Here is an 18315-nt window from a genome sequence, read left to right as displayed (position 1 = left end):
GCATTTTGTAATTTCAAAGGCACTGAGACCCTTTATGCATTGGAATGGACTGAAGGATGAACTGAACACCTTGGAAAGTGGCTATGACAAGGAGAGAATTTGGTGGTAGCAAATGCCTTAGAGAGTTATCAGATTATGACATTGGAAAGAGTTATTCTCATCCCAAGAATCTTCAGATTTTTCTTATTAGATTTGATATTGAAGAAAAAGGGTGGTTAGGGAATGAGCATTTATATAGGGTCTACTATATCAGGCACTGTGCTTAGTGCTTTATAAATTTTATCTAATTTGATTGTCACAACAACCCTGGGAGACAGGTACTGTTGTTATCCCCATTTTCCAGATGAGGAAACTGAAGCATAGATTAAATGACTTGTCCAAGGTCACACAGCTAGCAAGTGTTTGGGACTGTATTTGAACTGGGGTCTTCCTGAACACAGAACCATCATTGTATCTACTGCACCACCTAGATACCTCTGTAAAATGGGTTTTTGCAAATTTCAAGTTTGCCCCTGCCCCCTGAGTACTCACCCTAGGAAAGTCCCAGACTGACCCATTTTGGACTGAACAATAGACCTTGAAGTACTTGGTGACCCCAGTTTGGGTGGGACTAGTGGATATAGTCAAATGTTAAGTACCCTTTTTGTTGTTGTAGTTTCTTCCATTGTATCAAACTCCTCTCCCAGGTAGCTCAGCTCTTGACCTGGACTCTTTCTTTTTGTATTACTTGGATTCCCTGATACCCCAGCCTCTTTCCCAAGCCTGCTTACAACCTGTCAGTGTGTTAAGCTGTACTTAGTCCCCCCAACGGTATTTAAGATCCCCAGGTTCTATTATTCTTTGTAGAATCATCTTGAGCATTGATCCTCCCACAGATACTGTCTCCAGAGCCCCAAGATCCTTACGCTGTGTAGTATTTTGGTGCCTGGCTCTGTGTAGTAGGCCATTATTTTGGACCTCTCTCTTTCCTGATTAAAGACTTGGTTTTGCTGACTACTTTAGTAGTTCTATGTTTTTCCGAGTTTAACACCTCCAGTTAAATAATGATCACTTTTATTTTCTCAAAGTCATTTTGATTCACAACCCTACTCACATGGAAGGAACTCATTGTTAACTGGATGAAGAGTTTTATACGTCTTTGAGAACCTTGAACTTGTTCATCAATGATAAAAGAGAAGACTATTTCATGGACACCCAGCAAAGGAATAAGGAACAATGTTGATCTGGCCAACCTAAAAATTGTAAACAGGGTAACTGTTAAATATAGTAATATTCAGGAAAGGCAATTCAGTAAATTGAAGTTATACTGCACAATCTCCATTTGTGCAGTCCAAACCATTGCTTCTATACTGTACTCCCTCTCAGCTATATCCTTTTCTCCAAATTTATTCTTTACTTCTAGCGGAACGAAGAAAGGGGAGGAACTTACAAAATCTTCAGAGCTTCACTATGCTTAGGGTCTTTACTCTCAGTATGTCCCCCAACTCAGGAACTTCCCCCAAGAAGTTCTTATATGCTATTTAGCTTTTTGAAGTCTTATTAATGCCTTTGGTTTTTATATTATAGTCATTTCCAGATCTATTTGCATCAGTCACACTCTGTCCCAACTTAGTGATCCTTCTCTTATAACAAAGAAAAATAGTTAAGCAAAACCAACTATCAGAGTCTTCACTTCTGCATCTATAATCTTCCATTTCTGCAAGAAAAGGATTTCTTCAATGCTTTTTGGGGTCAAGACTGTTACATTCTGAGTTTACATTATTGTAATCATGTATAGTAGGTGCTATTTTTTTTCATTTTATAATTGAGAAAATGGAGACAGATAAAAGTTTAGTGATTTTTCCCAGTGTTATATAGCTAGTAAATATCTGGGACTGGATTTGAATTCAGATCTTCCTGACTCCAGCTCTGGCATTTTATCCACTATGACACCCATTATGAAGATAATAACACTTTTCATCCTTACCTTACTCAGTAAGGATCAAATGAGATAATATATGTAAAGTACTTTAACATAAATATCAGCTTTTATTATTATTATTCCTTACCCAAGGTATCTTATTCTGGAAAGCTCTGGAAGCAATATCGGTTTAAACTTCAATATATCATGCCTGACAGTCTAGGAATATAGATGCTTATTTATGCCAAAAGTCCCCTTTGTCCACTTACCTGTACTTATAATCACTGAAGCCCAATTGACGAGCTTTGAGTTTAGATATGAGCAAACTGAGAATTTTCAGGAAGATGAAGAAATTGATCTATGAAAAAAAAAAAACAGAAAGGAGTGAGTAAGTAATGTATACAGTGCCCTGGGAGCAATCCTACTCGATCATTCACCTAATCCTCAATTAGCCTGTAATATGACTTTTCATCTTTGTATCTCTTGTGAGTCACATTGTGTCTGGGACATAATAGGTTTTTCAGAAACACATGTCAAGTTGGAAAACTAAAACAGATCTAAGATTAAGTTGACAGGTGATAAATTTCATTTGGATTTTTTTTACCAGACCTGTAATCTCATCTGTGTAAAGAGCTCCAAGTAAGGAAAATCCTCTATCAATGCAAATTGACAGCTGCTTTGCAATTTGAGAGTTGCCTGGTGACCAAGATGGCAGAGTGAGGCAGGAACTCAACTAAGTTCTCCTAAATTCCCCTCTAAAAAACTCTAGAATGATGCTAAAAAATCAGTTTTGGACAAATGAAGCAATTTTACTTCCCAGGGCATTAGGAAAAAATATAAATTGCTTACATGGGATGAGAGTGTGGTTCACTGTGGGTTGCTCCTGAGCAAGCCAGTGGCAGGCTGTACTCTAGTGGGCAAGCAATGAGGCCCCAAGCCACAGGGTAAGCCACTTGTGAGACCCTACCTCCCCCAGTGCAAGCCAATATCTAGGACCTGAGGCCCAGGACAAGTCAACAACAAGGTCGTGAGCCCCAGCAAAAGTGCCCTCTTCAGTACAGAAGAAGAGCCCAACTTTAACATAAAGTGGAAAGTCATGGAATGAGCAAAAATTAATAAGCAAAAAGAACCTAACCAAAGAGAGTTATGGAAGATTGAGGTACAAACTTAGATGACAGCAATGTCAAAATGTCTATATGTGAAGCTTCAAAGTAAAATATGAATTGATGTGAGGCCCAATAAGAATTTCTGGAAGAACACTAAAAGGATTTTTAAAATAAGAAAAGAGAAATAGAAGAAAAATGAGGAAAGAAACATGCAAGAAAATCATGAAGGGGCAGCTGGGTAGCTCAGTGGATTGAGAGCCAGGCCTAGAGACAGGAGGTCCTAGGTTCAAATCTGACCTCAGACACTTCCCAGTCGTGTGACCCTGGGCAAGTCACTTGACCCCATTGCCTACCCTTACCACTCTTCTGCCTTGATGCCAATATACAGTATTGACTCCAAGATGGAAGGTAAGGGTTTAAAAAAAAAATCACGAAAAAAGAGTCAACTGCATGGTAAAGGAGGCACACAAAAATACTGAAGAAAAAAATCTTTAAAAAAACAATAGACCAACTGGTAAAAGAGGCATAAAAATCCACTGAGAAGAAAAAAACTTAATGTGAACTGATATAGAATGAAGTGAACAGAACCAGGAGATCGTGTACACAGTAACAGCAATACTGTATAATGAACAACTGTGGATGACGTAGTTATTTTCAGCAATACTATGATCTAAGACAGTGATGGGCAAACTGTTTAAAAAGGGGGGCCAAAGGAAAGGAAATGTTCATCTGTCAGTCTGTTTCTAAAGCAACTCTTTCAAAGTTTCATTGTATTGTATGTAGTGTAGAGTGGGGGCATAACTGTTTTTGCAGAATTTCTACTGTCAGTTAAGGTTTTAGAATCTTGGGGAAAAGTTTCAGTTGGACTTGGGAACTCATGGAGGGAACCAGGGTCCAGCTGAGCTCCTTCTTCTTGAGATTGAAACCTAGCTTAGTTTTGCAGTTTTTTGAGATTTGTTAATTTAGCTAAATCCTTTGTATCTCCCTATCCTACCTTATTTTTTTACCTTCATTTCCCTTACCTGAATGTCTGAGAAGAGTGAATAGGAGAGTGAATTAGAGAGTTAGTTCAAATCTGTGAGAGTTTAGTCCTACCCTTGCAGCAAATAATTTATTGAGTATTTGTATCCAATTTCCTAACTCCTTTTGATTTCAAAAATCACCTTGAGAGCTGAGTAAAGGCAGGTCCTTTCTCAGTCTCACATTCCTGCTTCCCTTCCCCCACCTGAGGTTTCTCTAAGCAGCTGTTAAGGCTTCCTTGGTCCTCAACCCTGTCAATCTATTCCAAAAGACAATAAACCTCTTTTGTGTTTAAACAAGTCCTTTGGCTTCTTATTAGTTAATTAGTAAGAGAGGAGGAAGGAAAAGAGAAACAACATACTTTCTGGGTTTGAAGGAAGCTAAGGGTGTCCATTTTGAAGGAAGTGTAACTTCAAACAAATCCCTTCCTGTGAAATTGACTAAAGCCTGTAGTCAATTTCAACCTGTCTTGGCTGACTCTAACTTGGCTGTATAGTGTCCTTTACTTGAAGGGATCAGTCTATTTCCCTTCAGTGTTTTGTCTTTAACTTAAGTCCCAGTCTATATTTCCCTGCTGCTGTTCATCTGCTTAGATTAATTCATCCTCTCCCTTGAAACCCTTGTTACTTCAGTGTTATACTCCCTAAACTCAGACATTCCCTTATTTCTCCTACCACCTCAACTACCATCCTTCATCATTGAACCTTCCTCATCCACTATATTGCCTTAACTTCCCTACTACCTAGTCTATTCCCTTGATTACCTCCAGCCTTGGGTCTTATTCCCTGATCCTACCAGTTATTACCCCTAGCTTCAGCCTCATATTATATCCTGCACCTTCCCTATTATATCTTACCAAATTCCCTTATTACATCCTTCCTAATCCCCATATTACATCTTAAAAGTCACCTATAACATGTATCCTACTCATTGTATTCGTCAATTAGGAATAATGTTGCTCAGAGATAACATTTCAGGGGGCCTGCATCTGGCCCATGGGCCATAGTTTGCCCATCACTGATCTAAGAGAATCCCAGAAGATTAATGATAAAAAATGTCATCTGCTTCCAGAGAAAGAACTGATAGAATCTGAATATAGGCCATAGAATACTATTTTTTTCACTTTTTTTATCTTTGCTTTGTTTGGGTTCTTTTCTACAAAATGACTAGTATGGAAATATGTTTGACATGATTTTACATGTATAAACTATATCAGATTGCTTGCCAAGGCAGGAGAGAGGGAGAGAATTTTAAACTCAGTTTTTAAAATGAATGTCAAAAATGGTTTTTACATGTAACTGGGTGGGGGGAATAAAATATTATTTAAAAAATAAATATAAACAAGGAATTTCATCATTATAATAGTACAAAAAATATTCTCCATGAAAATAAAATAAAACATGAGGAGGGAGAAAAAAAAGAAAGTTGCCTGGAAGGCACTGAAAGGTTAGATGACTTGGTAACATCAATCAGTATATGTCAGAGGTAAGCATTGAAACTAGGTCTTCCTGTCTCTAAGAGCATCTTTCTATACATTATACCACATTGCTATTCACTAACCATGTAGCATTAGTTGCACAAAATGTTTGGAAAAAATTCTAGTTTTTATAAGTCTTTTTATATATTTCACCTGTCACTACAGTGCTCAAGATTGTATTGATGGATGTTTTTTCTGCATTATAGAACCCTAAAAAAATCTCACTGAACCACTGCCATGTAACCTGTCTTCCCTTCTTTTGCCTAATATAGCTCAGCTAAGTCCTTCCATAAAGATGCTAATTCATCATCACCACATAACTGTCTTCATAAATAAAGGACTGTAAAGAAAGATGTGTTAAAATGAAACATTGGAACTTACCACCCCCTATGAACTCTTTAAAAATAAAAAAATTAAAAGATAAAAAATAAAAAATAATACCATTAAATTAAAATCCTGGAATAGATCTTGAAAAGTCACTGTGTGTGTGTGTGTGTGTGTGTGTGTGTGTGTGTGTGTGTGTTCTGTTTCAAGGAAGGATTCCATTCAAACTAACTGAAAATAAGAGGAAGATGGCCATCTATTATTTGCCTGAAAATATCTACTATTAATATATTCCAAACCCTATAACTAGTAACGTAGGTGCTAGAGAAATTAGTCTATAGAATATTGTGAGATTCTTGTCCACTCCACTTACTATGGTTGTTGTTTGTACTTCCTTTTTTAAAAGGACCAATAGCATTGGGGGTAATGTTTTTTGTTTTTTGTTTTTTAAACCCTTGTACTTCGGTGTATTGTCTCATAGGTGGAAGATTGGTAAGGGTGGGCAATGGGGGTCAAGTGACTTGCCCAGGGTCACACAGCTGGGAAGTGTCTGAGGCCGGGTTTGAACCTAGGACCTCCTGTCTCTAGGCCTGACTCTCACTCCACTGAGCTACCCAGCTGCCCCATGGGGGTAATGTTTTGACTTAATCATGAACTGGATTTAAGTGAGGTAGAATTGCAGTGTCATCAGCCTCACTCTCTCTTGCAAATACATCCAAGTCCAGTGGCAAGGCAAAAGGCCCAGGATGCAATAAATGACCATGGTGTCAGGGGAGGAAATTATATCTTTGTCAGAAAGTGATTTTTAATCCTCCCTCAAGCTTTAAAGAAATTTAACCCTCTTCCTGTAACTTCTACCTTTCTGGCATTTTCTCTTAGATGGGGGAGGGAAGAGGAAAGAAAAATCATATCCAATCTAATTTCATCATGCCCACCAATACCCAACATTCTGTCCATGCTCAGTTCCTCAAGAGCCTTTGAACATTCTGAGACAGATGATTAAGAGAAGAAAGTTATTGAGCACAGAAAAAAAGAAGAGAATGTGGTCCTTACTATTATTGAAAGTAATATTGGTCCTCTGATTATCCACCAGATTTTCATGTTTCTGTTTGTCCCCCAGCACCTATGAAGAAATAACACACAAAAGGGTATACTTAGAAATGGAGAACATGTTAAAAGGAAAAAAAATGTTCCCTAGATACCTCATTGTAGAGTCTACTATTTCCCAGGACTAATTGTATAAAGCAAGTTTTTCAGGAACCTTGGATATTTAGCTAATACTTGAGAAAGAATAGCCATGAGCAGAGATGGGCCTGGGATGGCAGTCTGGAAGCTATCCAATGTAAAGTACTGACTGTGTGGAGTTGAAACTGATTTCAGAGTCAGGAAAGGTATCCTCACATTCTGGCCAAAGTGGTGATAGAGGTGGGAATACGGAAGGGCATAGAAGTCTTTTAAGATAATCAGGATGTTAATGATAAGAATTATGATGCTCCTTTATATTTTTATGCTATCTTCAATTTAGTAAAGTGATTTTTATTCCATTCTGCAAACATTTATTAGGTACCTATTATTTACAAGGCAGTACTGTACTAGGTTCTGGGGATAGGAAAATTTTAAATGTGACAGTTACTGACCCTAAAGACCTGACAATGGGAGAAAGGGGAGTGATTCAATTCAACAAGCATTCATTAAGAGCCTACTATGTATAGAGAGTCAGGACTAGAGGTGGGAGGTCTTAGGTTCAAATCTGGCCTCAGACACTTCCTAGCTATGTGACATGGATAAGTCACTAAGCCCTAATTGCCTAGCCCTTACTGTTCCTCTGTCTTGAAAACAATACTTAGTATCAATTCTAATACAGAATGTAAGGGTGTTTTTTTAAGAGTCTACTATATGCCAGGCCCTCTACTAGGTACTGGGGACAAAAAGACAAATTTGAAACAGTCTCCCCTCAAGGGGCTTAGTTTCTATTGGGGAGGGGGAATATATACATATAAACAAATACAAAATGCACAGAAAGTAATCTCTGGAAGGAAGGCACAGCTCAAAAATGAAAGGAAGTTTGTGAAATATAGAAAAAAGGATTTAGAGAGTACAATGGAAAGGGAGGGGAGAGTGGAAAAGAGGCCCAGAAAGGGAGAATGGAGGGGTAAGGAGAAGAGGATGATGTGGATAAGTACTAGGGAAGAGGGAAAGGTGCTTCAGCAGAGGCAACCTATAGCTCAGAATCATAGGAGTTCTGAGGGAGCCATAGAAGAGTTAAGCTTGTCATGCCTATCACAGTAGCAAAAGTGGCATTGAATTTATTCTTAGTCTCTGAGAAGGAGATGGAAAAGTGCTAAAAGGAAGGAAGAAATAATAAGGTTGTAAAAGGAGAGATGTTCAGAATCATTACAGATATTATTACAGATGAGAAAACTTAGGCTGAGATGAGAGACTTGCCCACAGTATTACAACTCACGAACATTGTAGAGGGGATTTGTATCCAGGCATTTCTGACCCCAAGTCTAGCACTCCATTCTCTAAGCAGTGATGTTTCTCATGAGGCAAACTATAGTGATTTAAGGGACCTCATTTCTCTAGATATAAGCTAGAACTCTAAATTTTATCTTTATTTTTTTTAACCGTGTGACCTGAGGCAAGTAATTTAGCTTCTCTGAACCTCAGTTTTCTCAATTGTAAAATGTAAAATCATGCCTATGTCCTTTTCCAACTCCAAATCTAGGAACCTATGAAGCTATAAATAAGGGAGGGCACTCCAAGTGAAGGAAAAACTATAATCTGGTGTAGTAAAGAATATGAAACATTCATAGGACAGTAAAGAAACAAGCTGGCAGGAGATAAAGTCTAAAGTATGCTGCAGGTTCAGATTATGAAGGACCTTTAAAGTCAGACAAAAGAGTTTGGAAGCTAGGTTTAGACACAGTAAGCTTGATCATCTAGCATAGTAGGTGAGGGGTAAGCAACTAGGCAGTTTTTGACACATAATGAAGTATGGTACATGATTCATTTACTAGCACGGGATTGTACAATATATCCATTAGCTACATACCCTGTGTTCTCCAATTGTGCTCGGATAATTCCCCAAGGGACCATATACAAAACAGGAAATGCTAGGGAGAAAACACAAGTGGATTGTAGGAGAATTAAGACCAAATCCATTGCCTTCCATTTCAGCCAACTGGTACTAACAACATTAGTTCAACCGTGAGAAATGTCTAGGACTTGCACGACCCTTACCTCATCTTGGTACAATTAGAATTATCCAATAATGGGATAAGATGACTCCTGAGTTAATAAGCTGCCTGTCTCTGGATATCTTTCAGCAGAGACAGAATAACTCACTATCAAGGATGGCATGGGTAAAAGTGCGAGGTTGGACTGGATAACCTCTATGGCCATTTTCTGGCTCTAATATTCTATGATTCTTTGTCGGGTTACACAGAACTTGTTCTTAGTCACATGACAAATATGTTATAGCTCAGCACTTGAGCAAAACAGAGGGAGATAGATGCCTGCTTAACCCTTCAAAATTATAGGGAAATGGGGGTATTGAGGCTAACAGCTCACATCTCTTTGTACAGGCCAATACTGAAGTCATTTTGCAATTACTTTCTGAATTTGTCTTTCATAAACACTTAACATCATAACAACTTACATTAGGTAGTCAAATTTTTTTTCTTTTACCAATTTCATTCTTATCTGTGACGTTTCTCTCACTCTCTTCCAAGTCAGTAGACCTTTTTCTTAACTTGGTCTCCTAGGCTGCAATGGTAAAAATCTAAATACACAGCTTACTTACCCCAGCCTACCAAGATATATCTGGGCAAGAGACGTCTCTGGGAAAGCACCAAAGGTCCCAGGAGTGTGTGAAGATAAATGCCCTCAACTAAAAGCCATGAGTAATTGGCTCCAACAAAATAGTGCAGAAGAGTTTGGGCAGTCCGACAAATGGACAAGTCCAACTGGAAGAGGAAGGGATAGACATGGCAATTTTTATCTCAGTGCCAGAGAGAGCCCTGGAAAAGTGTTCACATGGGTATAAAAATAAACTACCTGAGTTTCAATCCTGTCCCTGTTATTACTGAGAGTTTTACTATTATACACACACACACACACACACACACACACACACACACACACACACACACACTGTCCACCTNACACACACACACACACACACACACACACACACACACACACACACACAATCTGTCCACCTTGCTCCTTTGTTCAAAAGAATCAATGCTTATATGATCAGGACTTTGTTCCTAGGGGATTGTTTCTTTGGAGCTGAATTATTAAATTATTATTTAATAAATAATCACAGATTTTTTTTAAAACTCCTGACATACAAGTACTTTATAATGACCCTAATCTACATCTTTAATCTTAACTCATGTCACCCTGGCCAAATAGTAATTTATAAATGTCATGAACATTCCTTTATCTAGGATCTTGCTAACTATTCCTTCTGTTAAGAAAACTTTTACCCTCCTCCTATATCCTATTATGTCTATATCTAACTCACTACTCAAAATCCAAACAACTGAACTCCAGCTTGAATACTGACTGCAGCTTGTTAATTGTGTAATTTGGAGCAAGTCATTTAATCTAAGATGCTCGATTTCCACTTCTATAAAATCACAGGATTAAGTTGAAAGGGTGACTTTCAACTATGACTTCTATGATTGTTCACTCTTCTGAGGGATCATCCATATTACATGTTTAATCCCTCATAATAAATCTTTCCCCATACATAGACTGTCTATCCAAGGTGGCAAACTTCTTGATATTACATAGAGATACTTTTGTTTTATATTCCTCATAGGGTATAGCTTGAGTGACTTGCATAAAATAGTTACTCAATAAATGTCTTTTTGAGGATGGCATTGACATTAATTACCTCTGACAGGTAGGATGTCCATCCATTTTCATCATCTGGCCTTTTTGAGAAGGAATTGTGTATGATAATGTCCTTCACCAAAACAGCCAGAGCTCGAAGCATGAAGGAACCAAATAAATTCATGTGGATGTAGTTACGAGTGCAGTGAACTCTTCTAATGGAGAAAATAGAAACATGAACAACTCCCAAGGATATAATAATAACTCATTTGCTCCCAAGAGATATTCTTTTATATGACTTCAAACCTTCTAAAAAATCAACCAATAAGTATATATTAAACACTTACAATGTGTTGTATCAGAAATACAAAGACAAAAAGAAAAGGTCCCTGCCCTTAAGAAACTTTTATTGTATTAAGGAGAGAATATGTGTGAATCTATAATATGTGTGTGGATGTAGAGTATTGCAGTTGGGGTGTTTATATATACACATATTCATAATATACACAAATATATGAAAAAAATATTTAAAAGATTTCACTGACTAGAAGTTAGTTTGAGGAAGGGTTGTTTTCCCATGATTTGAGTTTATGAGTTTAATTAAGCCAGTAGGACCAGGGTCAAGGTGGAGGAAGAATTTTCTAAATTCTTATATGGCATCAACATTTCTATTGTTATGAAACAGAACTTGTTCTAGGATGTAGAACAGTTATTTGAACCTAAAACTGATAAAAGGAAATCATTTCAGTAACACAGCTGTAAGGCCCATTATTAGAGCCTGGAGATTCTCCTTAACTCTGAGAAGTCTGTGATAGGAAGAAAAGAGAAGTGCCTGGAATAAGCAAGATTCAGAGTAGGTCCCCCAAAGAGACTTTAGACTCAATTATATCCTAATCAGTATCAGAGATAGCACTAGATTTGGTATTAAAAGGCAGCATGGGAATAGATCTAGAGCTGTGAAAGGCAAAGGAATTGCCCTACATTATTGAAACTACATTAGTAGGTTGCTCACAAATCCTCTACAGAGTCTCTCTTCTGGAGATCTAAATTCATTGCAAGTCAAGTTGACTCGAGAATGCATTGTTTCCAATAATTGTGTGACCTATTTAACTTCATAGATATGTAAAGCTGGATGGGGCATTATATCACAGGATCATAGTATTTAAAGCTAGAAGGAACCTCAGAGATAAACTAGTTTAGTATCTTCAGTAAATGGAGACCCAGAAAGGGGAATAATTTGCCCAAAGTCATACAACCAGTGAGTGAGGAAAGAGATTAAACTTTGCTCTCTAGAATATGCCCTTTAATGTTCTGTCTAATGCTCTTTCTACCATACTATGCTTCATGCCATTACTAGTTGAGACTAAAGAAGGACCCCATTCAGGTAACCTGCTATTTGTTAGTAAGACTACTGAACGGGGGCAACTTGGTGGCTCAGTAGATAAGAGTGCCAGACCTGGAGTCTGGAGGACTTGGGTTCAAATTTGACCTAATACACTTACTTCCTAGCTTAGTGACAACGTGCAAATCATTTAATCCAATTTGCCTAGCCCTTCCTTTTCTGTCTCAGAGTTACTACTGGATAGAAAGTAATGGTTTAAAAAAAAAAAAAAAAGACTTCTAGGGGGCAGCTGGGTGGCTCAGTGGATTGAGAGTCAGGCTCAGAGATGGGAGGTCCTGGGTTCAAATCTGGCCTCAGACACTTCCTAACTGATGGGCCCACTTAAACCCCATTGCCTAGTCCTTACCACTCTTCTACCTTAGAACCAATGCCCAGTATTGATTCTAAGATAGAAGGTAGGGTTTTTTTTTTTAAATAAATCAATAAAAATAGAAAATAGAAAAAAGGCTAATGCACTACTTAAGCAGAATGAGGTAAACCCTGATTCCCATTCTTTCATTTCTTTCTGGCCTCTATCAACTTCTTTCTCCACCATTCCTCAGCAGCATTCTCACTCTGAAAGTTCTCTATTCCTTTGACCTGAAAGTTCTTCTGCTCTTCATCCTCTTTCTCTAATTGGTCAGTTCTTTTCAGAAGCACCATTTTAAAGAAGAACCCAGCAAAATATTGGAAAATAGGGGGTATCCCTTGCTAAACAAGTTGTAGTATCTTATAGTGATGGAATACTATTGTGCTGTAAGAAATGATGATCTGGAAGATTTCTATATGAATCTCAAAGAATTGATGCAGAGTGAAATGAGTAGAACCAAAAGAACAGTACACAGAAAGTGAAACATTGTGGAACTATCCAATGTAATGGATTTTACTACCAGTAGCAAGGACTTATAAGAAAGAATGCTATCTACATTGAGAAAAAGAACTATGGGAGTAGAAACACAAAAGTAAAACATGACATCACTTATTTGTATATGTGGGTATATGATTTGGTGTTTGGTCTTTAATAGGTTGCTCTATAGCAAAAATGAATAATATGGAAATAGGTATCAATATTTGTACAACTCAGTGGAATTGCTTGTTGGCTTTGGGAGTGGGGAGGGAAGAAAGGAGGGAAAGAAAATTAATCATGGAAACATGGAAAATATTTTTTAAAATAAATATAAATTAAAAAAAACAAAAATAAAGAAGGCCAAACATTATTCTCTAGACTCTATTTGTAACTCTCCAGACTTCTTCTTTTAACATGCTCCTCCGTTGGTGCTATCTCTCCACCGCCCTCTTATACATATCTACTTTCATCTCTTCATCATCTCCCCTCCCAACATACTACCTCTGCTGCTTCCAAGCTTCCTTTTTTCCATTGTCTTCTCCCATTAGAATGTAATCTGCTTCCATGAAGGGACGGTCTTTCTTTTTGCTTATATTTACATTCCCAACATTTAGCACAATGCCTAATATAGAATAAGCACTTAGTAAATATTTGTTGACTTGAATCTCAAAGTCTACCATGAATTTTCCAATAGACTTACTCCTTTTTAGAGATTTTCTCTGAGATCAACTAGATAACTCCAAATAATAAGGTAATAAAAAAGACAAATGATTTTATGTAGTTATTCTTCAAAAAATTCAGAGCAGGGTATCTCACTCACCTGAGACAGAGGAGGATTATGAGAGCCAAGAAGAGAGAAATGAATGAGAGGGAATATCCCAAGGTAAACACTATCTGCAAAGTTGATAGCAAAGTGTGGTGCTTATCCTAAATATAATAGAGAAAAAGGCAGTGTTAGGTGATTCATGGAATTCTGCCCCCATTTAAAATCTGTGTGTCATCTTTTCCCACAATGTCTCTTGCCCCATAGATGTGTATTGGAAGAGGAAGAGTCCTAGGGATTTCACTGATACTTGTTCATGGTCAAACTCTTTGGGAGATGGAAACCAAAAGCAACAAATGGAAGAACATAGTGTAAGAGAAAAACATTACATGTTGTTGGAGATACACACTGTTTCCCATGCATTTTGGATATTCTAAAGTAGTATCCCATATTTCCCCAAATTCTAAAGACAACAGGAGGAAGAGATCTGTCATGGTGAATGGTGAGTCCCTTCCAACAACCACAATAATAACTAAGGAATCAAATAAGGTATATCAGGAAGTTTGTTATTTTCCTTGAACTAATCTTAGAAGATGTAACAGCATCCTAAGATTCACCCAACCCATCTGTTGCAACCTGCTTCTGCTGATTTATGTGATATAATTACTGCATTATCACTTTGACATTGAGACGGGACTCTGCCAAAATAGGAAAATAAAATTGTAGACAGTACTATGTTGAAAAAGAAATAACAAAAGTGTAATACATATTAATAAGCTAAGCTTCTACTGAACCAGAAAATGGATGAGAGTATTTGAATAAAAATTAAAGGAGAAAAAAAGGAATATTACTGTGTCAGTACACTTCTGTCTGCTCAGCCAGACAGATGATAGAGATGATGTTTTCCTAATACCAAATCTGATAGAAAGACAAATAGCATTAAGACATTTCAACTCTCCAGGATTTAAGAGAAGAACATCAGATAAATTATTTTTTTAAAAAAAAACCCTTACATTCCATCTTAGAATGAATACTATATATTAGTTCTAAGGCTGAAAAGAAGTAAGGGCTAGGCGATAGGTAGTGTCTGAAGTCACATTTGTACCCAGGACTTCTTGTCTCTGGTCCTGAGTCTCTATCCACTGAGCCATTTGCCTGCCCTTCACTTGATAAATTCTTGATTTGCCTCTGTAATAATTTCATCTCCCCCTTTAATGAAAAAGCAGTCAAGGGAATTGTTACTATAGACTTAATTTGGACCAATGAAGAATGATCTGACTGGTCAGGTGAAGTAACAACAACTTTTGAGTATAAACACATAAATCTTGGAATCCATAACAAAAAAAAGTGCCATATATATCATCAATCATTTATCTATATTTTATGAAAACTAATTTCATTTTTTAAAATTATTGATATCTTTTATTCCATCACTTATGGATGGAATTCTATATTCTCATTCCCTTCCAGAAAGCCATCACTTAAAAGAGTTTAGCAAAACTAATCAATACACTAACCAATTCCAGTATTATATGAAGTATTTATTCCATACTCATAACATTTAGTTTTGGGTTTGTTGTTGTTGTTGCTTTTTTCTCCATTTACATTATTGTGATATATATAAGCATATATACACGTGTGTATATGTATATATTTATGTATTACATATATTCATATGTTCTGCTTACTTTTCTTAGTGCCAGTTTATATGTCTCCTCACATATCATGTCTGTTGTATCTTACAGGACAATAAAATTCTCAATTTGTTTAGCCATCCCCCATTTAATGGGCATCTACCTCCAAATTGTATTGCACAGTTTGTTGTATGGAGAAACACTTTTCATTTTTCATTGGCTTCTTTTGGGTAAATGTTGACCACTGGGATCTCTGGGGCAAAAGATATGAATAATTATTTACTTTCATAGCATAATTCCAGATTGTGGAAAGCTAATTTCAACATATTCAGAAAAGATGCCTATGGTTCCATAGTTAAAGAAAAAAGAGTTTATTGCTCACAATGGAAAAGAAAAGTAGAACCTTTGGGGGAGGGGAATAAGGTGTGGAGGACAGTTAGGTGGCTCAGTGGGTGGAAAGTCAGGAGACCAGAGGTCCTGCCTTCAAATCTGGTCTCAGACTCTTCCTACTTATGTGACCATGACTAGGCAACACCAATTGCCTAGACCTTATTACTCTTCTGCCTTGGAACTGATACTTGATATCAATTCTAAAACAGAAAGTAAGACTTTTCAAAACAGCTATGTTGTTTGATAAACCAAATTCACTATTTAACAAAATCTTCTGGGAAAATTGAAAAACATAAAGGCAGAAGCTAGGTACAGACAAATATTTCACACCCTATACCAAAATAAAGTCAAACTGGATAATGTGATTTAAATATAAAGAGTGATACCATAACTAGATTAGGGGAACACAGAATAACTTACCTATTACAAAAGTCTTTTATACATTTATTTTGTATTTTGTACAAATTACCTATTACAAAAATTGTACAAATTTTGTACAAACTTACTTATTACAAAAGGCTTTTATATAAACAAAACTAATATAACCAAGATTAGAAGGGAAACAACAAACTGGGGAGAAAATTTTATAACAAATTTCTTTGGTCTCAGGTCTAATTTCTCAAATGTATAGAGAACTAAGTTAAATTTATAAAAATGTAAGCCATTCCATTCCCCAGTTGACAAATAGTCAAAGGATATGAACAAGCAATTTATAGATGCAGAAATCAAAACTATCAATAATCATATAAAAATATTCTAATTACTCTTGATTAGAAAAATGCAAATTAAAACAATATTGAGGTAACATTTCACACCTATCAGACTGGCCAATTTGACAGTAAAGGAAAGTGGTAAATGTTGGAAGAAATGTGACAAAATTGGGACACTAATGCATTGTTGGTGGAGTTGTAAACTGATCCAACCATTCTGGAAGGTAATTTGGAACTGTACCCAAAGGGCTATAAAGCTGTACCTACCCTTTTGTCCTATAATAACACTACTGGCTCTGCATCCCAAAGAGATAATTAAAACGATGATAGGACCTACTTGTACAAAAAAATATTTATAGCAATTCTTTTTGTAGTGACAAAGAACTGGAAATAATGGGGATGTCTATCAGTTGGGGAATGGTTGAACAAACTGTGGTACATGTTGGTTGTGGAATACTATTGTTGTATAAAAAATGATAAGCAAGGTGATTTCATAAAAAGCAGAAAAAGAGGGGCAGCTGGGTAGCTCAGTGGAGTGAGAGTCAAGCCTAGAGACAGGAGGTCCTAGGTTCAAACCCGGCCTCAGCCACTTCCCAGCTGTGTGACCCTGGGCAAGTCACTTGACCCCCATTGCCCACCCTTACCAATCTTCCACCTATGAGACAATACACTGAAGTATAAGGGTTTAAAAAAAAAAGAGTAAGAAGAAAAGCAGAAAAAGATCTGCAGGAACTGATGCAGAGCGAAATATGCAGACATGGGGGGAGTAGCTAAATGGCTCAGTGGATTGAGAGTCAGACCCTTAAAGGGGAGGTCCTGGGTTCAAATTTGGCCTCAGATACTTCCTAGCTGTGTGACCCTGGGCAAGTCACTTAACCCCCATTTCCTAGCCCTTACCACCCTTCTGACTTAGAACTAATACACAGTATTGATCCTAAAATGGAATGTAAAGGTTTAAAAAAAAGAAATATGCACAGAACTGGGAAAATATTTTTCACAATAACACCAATATTGTACAATGATTATCTGTGAAAACTTGGCTACTTTCAACAACTGAAAGACTTATGACGGGGAATGCTACTGCCTCCAGAGGAAAAATTGTTGGAATCAGTCTTTCATATCAGTGTACTTATGGTTTTATTTGGAGGTTCTGGTTGTATGAGTGTGCTCTTCCAATAATGACCAATATGATTTTGCATGACAATAAAAATAAAACTTAAATATCTGAAAAAAATACAGACTTGGCCTGTAACCAATGCTAATTTACAACAACATAGAACAGAATAAAAAATAAAGGGATAGATTCCTTGCTTAGGAAAAACACTGACTCCAGCAAAGAAAGGAAGTGAACATATTCATTTGATATTTTAATTAGTCCTCTTTATAGGAAGAACATATGTACAGAAAAAAAGTATAGCTCCAAATAGATGAGGAGCTAGTAAGAAAGCTTTAAAAGAAACCAAGTCTTTGGACCCAAATAATTATATTTCAGGGTTTTCAAGGAATTTGTAGATATAAACTTAGAATCACTGCCTATAATCTTTGATAGAATATTCTTTGAAAAATTTCAGTCCTCTACTTGGCAAATGTCAGACTTTAAAAACTGCTTTAATTCTTATCTAAAGTCAGAAAAATAACATGAGGGGGGAAAAAAAGAGGATGAAAGGGTAGTACTTTTTTTTTACTTCCTAGCTTTAAAAGTGTAATGTCTGGGGGGCAGCTGGGTAGCTCGGTGGATTGAGAGCCAGGCCTAGAGACGGGAGGTCCTAGGTTCAAATCCGGCCTCAGACACTTCCCAGCTGTGTGACCCTGGGCAAGTCACTTGACCCCCATTGCCTATCCTTACCACTCTTCCACCTATAAGTCAATACACAGAAGTTAAGGGTTTAAAACAAAAAAAATAATAATAAAAAAT

At 37.0% G+C, this 18315-nt stretch overlaps 1 protein-coding gene across 1 annotated transcript in view; it reads right to left on the bottom strand.

Moving 5' to 3' along the window:
- The window catches only part of GLP2R (glucagon like peptide 2 receptor), a 60469-nt gene that overhangs the window by 13734 nt on the left and 28420 nt on the right, over positions 1 to 18315 (bottom strand). The window contains 7 exon segments of the mRNA XM_044673893.1: positions 1094 to 1232; positions 2170 to 2258; positions 6881 to 6950; positions 8883 to 8943; positions 9633 to 9795; positions 10737 to 10890; positions 13724 to 13830. Coding sequence (XP_044529828.1) covers positions 1094 to 1232; positions 2170 to 2258; positions 6881 to 6950; positions 8883 to 8943; positions 9633 to 9795; positions 10737 to 10890; positions 13724 to 13830 — 783 coding nt within the window.

The sequence above is a fragment of the Gracilinanus agilis genome, chromosome 4 (genome assembly GCF_016433145.1).
Source record: "Gracilinanus agilis isolate LMUSP501 chromosome 4, AgileGrace, whole genome shotgun sequence".
Classification (NCBI taxonomy): domain Eukaryota; kingdom Metazoa; phylum Chordata; class Mammalia; order Didelphimorphia; family Didelphidae; genus Gracilinanus; species Gracilinanus agilis.
This window is presented reverse-complemented; position numbering and strand designations above follow the sequence as displayed.